The sequence below is a fragment of the Colobus angolensis genome, unplaced genomic scaffold (genome assembly GCF_000951035.1).
Source record: "Colobus angolensis palliatus isolate OR3802 unplaced genomic scaffold, Cang.pa_1.0 Scaffold11, whole genome shotgun sequence".
Taxonomy (NCBI): Eukaryota; Metazoa; Chordata; class Mammalia; order Primates; family Cercopithecidae; genus Colobus; species Colobus angolensis.
The window spans coordinates 2,600,829-2,607,441 of NW_012112030.1; the positions used below are offsets into that span (position 1 = coordinate 2,600,829).

At 46.9% G+C, this 6,613-nt stretch overlaps 1 protein-coding gene across 2 annotated transcripts in view; it reads right to left on the bottom strand.

Annotated features, from left to right (window-relative positions):
- The window catches only part of C1RL (complement component 1, r subcomponent-like), a 12,392-nt gene that overhangs the window by 5,438 nt on the left and 341 nt on the right, over positions 1 to 6,613 (bottom strand). For both annotated transcript variants that reach the window (XM_011952456.1, XM_011952447.1), the window contains exons 2-3: positions 5,891 to 6,119; positions 678 to 867 (exon numbers count right to left, since the gene is read on the bottom strand). In XM_011952456.1, coding sequence (XP_011807846.1) covers positions 678 to 867; positions 5,891 to 6,119 — 419 coding nt within the window. The remainder of the gene's footprint in view (positions 1 to 677; positions 868 to 5,890; positions 6,120 to 6,613) is intronic.

Sequence of the window (6,613 nt, forward strand, 5' to 3'; positions counted from 1 at the left end):
CCTCCCTCCCTCCCTCCCTCTCTTCCTCCCTCTCTCCCTTCCTCCCTCCCTTCCTTTATTTCTCTCTCTCTTTCTTTCTTCTTGTCTCACTATGTCTCCCAGGCTGGAGTGCAGTGGCATGATTATGGCTGACTGCAGCCTCAAACTCCCTGGCTCAAGCAATCCTCCCCGTCGGTCCCCGAGTAGCTGGTATTACAGGTGTGCACCACCACGCCTGGCTAATTTTTAATTTTTTTGTGGAAACGGGGTCTCGCTATGTTGCCCAGGCTGGTCTCCAACTACTGGCCTCAAGCAGTCTTCCAGCCTTGGCCTTCCAAAGTGCGGGATTACAGGCATGAGCCACTGCCTCCAGCCAGTGTTTATCTTTCAAAACCAATCTGAGTTATCATTTGAAAATTTATAATTTTACTTAAAAATCCGGATTTTTGGCATCTCTTTAAAAATGAGATGATCTGCAAACACCGGGCCTATAAATCTGTGTGGACACAAGCACCGGGGCCGAGCAATGGCTGTCTCTTCATAGGGTTGCTTTGCCAGCAGGGGCAGGGCTGGGGTCCAGCCCAGGTGTCCCTGAGTCACCTCAGCTGTCACTCAAGCTTCCACTTAAGGCTTGAAGATGCCAGGGTCATGGCTGGGGACAGAGGCTCCCTCCCTGCAGTCCCAGGAGGGACACTCACCCACGGTTTGGTAGAGGGCCAGGAAGCCCCTGTGGAGGTGGACAGTCTTGTTCTCCGAGGAAGGCTGTGTGCGGAAGGTCAGCCGCAGACTCCTCCCTGAGGATACAAACGCCCTCTGACCAGGGGGCCTGCCCAGAGGGGAGTCTTGCTGACCGCAGAACTGGCTTGGATCCGACCCGCTGGCTGCGATCTGAAAGCAGGAGGAGGAGTGAGGCTGCAGATAGGTGTGGGGTGAACCTGTGCTGCTGGCATCACAGGGGCACATCCTCGGTGTGACTCCAGCCCCATCTAGACGGGCCGTGCCCCTCTGGGGCTCCGAAGGCACCTCACAGAGGCTTCCTCAACTAGCTTCTGGTTCCGTTATTGACTCCTGAGTTTCTTCCAGACATGACCGCATACTATAATGTTTCTTTAGCCTACCATAATTATTTCATACAACCCATTATATTTTCCTTCTTTTAAGAAGTTCCTTGGGAACCCCAGGGTTCCCATAAGAGTTGCTGGATTATAAATTCTAAGAAGTCAAGGACCAGTTCTGTCTTTTTCACCACTGAGTTCCTGGTGCTCAACGTGGTACCTATAGCACCACAGCTTTGACTCAAATAAACATGGGCATAAGCCCCTCCCATCCAGCTTCTCCTCCATCCCCAAGCTCCATCCCCAAGCTCCATCCCATCACCTTCCACTTCTCTGAGTAACTTTCTCTGGCCAACATCTGTGAAGCAGTAAGACCTTCTGCAAAGACTGAGCCTCTGGGGTCCCTGCCTTTTCCTGCTTTCCTTCTTTTGGGGTGCCCCTCCTCTTACCCCATGCACTTTGTAAACGAAGCTCTCGCAATGTGCACAGTCCTGGTGCACTGGATGGTGTTGCTTCACCTGGCAGGCTGTCTCTGTTTCAATGCCCTCTGACTGTCTCACCTCTGCTCAAATCCCTTCCTGTGGGTTCCTCAACTCAAGGAAAGGGCGGCTTGGAGGGAGTTCCTGGGCCATGCTTCCTGCTTCATCTCTGTTCCAGATACACAGCTCACTGCTTGGCTCATTTTATTTCTGGTTTTCATACTGATCCATATATCCCAGGTTTTTGCTAGCTCTCCATTCCCTCATTCTCCACAAGTCCCAAATTCATTCAAGACTTCATCCAGACCATGTCATTATGATCAGAGTAACTGGGTAAAAGTTGCGATGAAGAAAATTTCCCGATCGCCCCAAATACCTTGCTCAGACAAATCCCAGTACTGATCTTTTGCTTAGAATATCAACAAATGTAACTCCTGGCATTTAAGAGGCCTGCCTTTTGGGGAAGAAGCAATTTGATATAGGAAATGGTGCTCAACTGCTCTACTTGGTTGTAAAACCCTCCAGTTTTCCTTTTGCCCTTTTCCCTGAATTGTTAGCTAAATACAATTGCTTAGGATTCTAACTGGGAAAGTAGAGTGGACACAGGACTGAGTCCTAACACCCTTAAATTCTTAAATTCTAGACTTTGCTACTAACTCCATGTGCAAAATGGGGTTTCTGAAGCACCCAAGATCTCAGTTTCCTCTCCTATGTAATGGTCTGTGTGGCCTCTTCCAGCATGTTCTATGCCATGTTCCAGAGTCCACACTAAGAGCAGCGGTGAGGATGGTTACTCAATACCTGCTCCTTCAAAATTCATTCTGTTGTGTGTCCTGCACACACATAAGCTTGCATTTTATTCACTCTTTCACTTATTCCTTTAACACATGCACTGACTGTGTACTACGTGTAGTACACTGTGCTAGGTGCTGGGGACACAGATATGACAAAGGCACAGTTCTGCTCCTGAGCAGTGGCTGAGGACACTGTCAAGTAAAAAATAAACTAGATTATAGTGTGCTGAATTCTGCATTTGAGGGGTGTGTGTGTGTGACTTACTCTGGGAGGAATCCTATTGCCAAGAACCTATGGATGATATTAAGTGAGGACTCACTGTACCAAAAACAGAAGGATTAAGTGAAAGTCTACCTGCCAAACAGTGAGCCGCAGCTCCCTCCACCAGGCCCTTCTCTCAGCTTGTTGACCAGAATGCTGGGCTCCCTGATCTGCAGACTGCAGGCGTTCTCTCAGGGGAAACTGGCTGTCCCCAAATAAAATGCTTTTACATCCTGACAGTTGGGAGGCCCCCAATGGCACATCTAGGTCACCCTGTTGATAACCCTATTTTCAAACCTATCATTTGACAAATTTTTAGCTATCTACACAGAACTTCCAATTAGTATTTTAGTGCTCCACTCTTTTTTTTTTCCTTGAGACAGAGACTCACTCTGCCCCCCAGGCTGTAGTGCAGTGGCCTGATCTCAGCTTACTACAACCTCTGCCTCCTGGGTTCAAGCGATTCTTGGGATTACAGGTGTACAAGTAGCTGGGATTACAGGTGTACACCACCATGCCTGGCTAATTTTTGTGTTTTTAGTAGAGACGGGGTTTCACCATGTTGGCCAGGCTGGTCTCAAACTCCTGGCCTCAGGTGGTCTGCCTGCCTCGGCCTGCCAAAGTGCTGGGATTACAGATGTGAGCCACCACACCTGGCCTTAAATATGAATGGAGAGCCAAGTATTATCAGACATTGTAGGAAAGTCTCTAACACAAAAAGCAGAGACCAAAACAAACAAACGGTAAAAAGGAACTTGGATGAAACAGACCTACTATAGATATCAGAAGAAACATTTAAAAATAATCCCAAAGGAGGGAAAGGAGTTGATATTGCATCAATGAAACAAGAACAATACTCTATAAAAAGGCACATTTAGAAAATTAGAATGAATCCTTAGAAATGAAATAATATGTCAGTGGAAAGAAACCATTAACTAAAAGGTTGGGATTTAAAGATGAGGAAATTTCGCAGAAAGTGGAACTAAAGAGATGGTAAATAGAACAAAACAGATAACAAAGCTAGAGAATCAATCTAGAACATATGACAGCTGAATTATAGGAGAAAGAGAAAATAAAGAAATGAGATGTCTAGAAATTATTTAAAAAATAGCACAAGAACATTCCTAGAATTGAAGGACTAGATTAAAAGAGGCTCTAGATTAAAAGAAACCTGTACAATGAATGAAAAACCACATGTATCAAGGGACATCATAATGAAAGTCCAGAATACTGGTAATAGGGAAAATACTCCAAAAGTTCTAGAGAGAGAAAACAAAGGATTAGGAATGATAAGGGCATCAAACTTCTTAACAAAGTCTAGACCTAGAAGACAATATCATCAACATTCTAGAAGAAAAAGGTGTCCAATCTAGAATGCTATACCCAGATCAACTATCCATCCACTGTGAGCATAGAACTGAGACATTTAGATACATATAAGATCCTCTAAAATTCATTCTAAAATACTCTTTCTAAGGAAGCCACTGGTGAAGGTGCTGCTCCAAAATGGGAGAGTAAACCAAAAATGAGAAAGGTATGGGATTCAGGTTCAGCACAGGACAGGTAAAGGAAATCCCCAGGAAGAGGGAGAAGGGAACTCCCAGAATGTGTGACGGGCTTAAAGAGCAAAGAACTCAGGCTGTGAAAATAAACCATCAAGAGATCTTCAGGAGGGATGTCACCAATTAAAAGGAGGACCAATAGACTGAAATTTGTGCTTGAGTATTTCCGAAGATTTACACTCCTGGCTAAGAGTCTGGTGAGATTAGTTACAGAGACAACTAAGCAAACTAAAAACCAAAACCAAAACAAACACCCCCTACCAAAAAACAAAACAAAACAAGACAAAAAACCTCCAAGTAACTATCGACTCCTAAATTATTTTATGCCATGTGCTCAGATGCGAATATTTTACAGTCATAATAATGTAAATAATGAATAAAGAGTTAACTAAAAATGATAATACATGTAAACTGGCAGAATGGGGAGGGGAAATGTGGGTGGTGAAGACTGAAGACAGATAAAGCTAGTCCTTATCTTCTATACTGTAGTTGAATGTTAATAGAAAATACGTAAAAATGAAAGATAAATAAGCATGTTATTTATACATATGAAGTTAAAGACCAGATGAAACAGCTACATGAAATGGAAGATGATTGCTCCCGAGGAGCAGCTCTTGGGGTGGGGACGAACAGCTTGGAGACTGTTGTTATGCATTAAGCTTTTTAAAAAAACTTTTTTTTTTTTGGAGACAGGGTCTCACTCTGTCACCAAGGCTGGAGTACAGTGTCATGATCAGAGCTCACTGTAGCCTCTACCTCCCAGGCACAAGTGACCCTCTCACTTCAGCATCCTTTGTAGCTGGGACCACAGGTGCGTGCCACCACACTTGGCTAATTTTTAAATTTTTTTGTAGAGATGGGGTCTTGCTATGTTGCCCAGGCTGGTCTCAAATTCCTGGGCTCAAGTGATCCTTTCGTCTCAGCCTCCCAAAGTGCTGGGACTACAGACATGAGCTACTGCGCCCAGCCTTAGAAAACTTTAATTAAAAAAAAAAAAAAAGTGTTACAACTATTATGTATCTATAATAATTAAAAATTTTAAAATTAAAAAATAAAATTCAAAAGTTTATATGTGCGTCATTTTGATATAAATAAAATTTAAATCAAAAGATAATGTGCTCTTTTTATTTTTATTTATTATTTATTTATTTTTGAGATGGGGTCTTGCTATATTGCTTAGGCTGGCCTTGAACTCCTGGGCTCCAGCCCTCTGATTCTCCAGCCTCAGTCTCCTGAGTATACTGCTGGGACTACAGGCCTGCATCACTCCATCAAGCACTGCTTCTAAAATGTCCTTATTCTGAATAAGGCTTTGGCGTTAGAAGTTTTGTGACAGCTCTTCTAAGGTAAGTGCGAACGGTGACTTAATCTTTTGTTATTATTTGTGCCCAGCTTCCTCACCTGATAGAGCAGGCACTCAACAAATACATGAAGATACATTTTTAACAACCAGTGTGTGCGTGCCTGCCCCTGGCTCCATAGATTTGCAAGATTTGTGCGTCCCTTCATAAGTCTTCCAGATGCAGGGCCTGCTTGCTGCCCTCTTTGCTCGCTGGGGCCCAGATGGCAGCCCCGGAGGCGCTGCTGGGAGGTTATGTCCTGGGGTCCACCACTGCTCCCCGGTAAGCCAAGCCCGACTGTCCCTACATGGAAAATTCATCCCTCCTCCAGATGGGTGATTCAGGGCACCGCCACTTCCCACAACCCCGGGAGTCTCCCTGGCCACAGTCCCGGCGGGACGCCCCCATCCCCCGCTCACTGTGACAGAGTCCCCTGCACAGTCCTGGGACGGCTCCAGGTCGAAGTCCTGGAAGACGAGCCTCACAGCAAAGCCCTCTGGAGCCTTGATGTCCGTGCTGCTCTCTTGGCCTTTGCGATACGGCTCTGGGTACCCGGGGGATGTCAGCTGCTGGGGTAGCTCTTGGGCCAAGAGGATGGAGCCCCGGGTGGGGCAAGCCTGGAGGACTCCCCAGAGGAGCAGCCACCACCTGTGAGTAGGGGGGAGGGCAAGGTGGGGCCGCGCAGCTGTGGCCGGAAGCCTGTGGGTGTGGGAGGAGCGGGGGAGCCGCGCTAGGACCGAGAGGCCTGGCAAGGGCGGGTCAGAAGCGGTGGCCTCACCCTTGAGGCCCGGGCACTTCTCGTCTCCTCCCTTCCTCCCCTTCCTCACCCCATCCCTACAGCCTCCCGTGCAGCCTGAGCTCTAGGATTGCGGGTGTTCCCTCCTCCGAAGACATCACCTTTGCTCATCTCCCAGGAGAGTCTCATCCACAGGAGGGGGGTGCTTTCTGCTTCAGCAGATCCCACCCCACCCTGGGACCCGAGGGAGCAATGGTGGGGCGAGTGAGGGTCTGCCGCCAATACCCACCGACCACCCCCAGGGAAGGTGCTACAGGCCACAGGCAAATTTCAGTTTCCCCATGGAATATCTGCTGTGCTGCTGCTGCTGCTGGTGGTGTGTGTGTATGTGTGGTGTGTGTGTGTA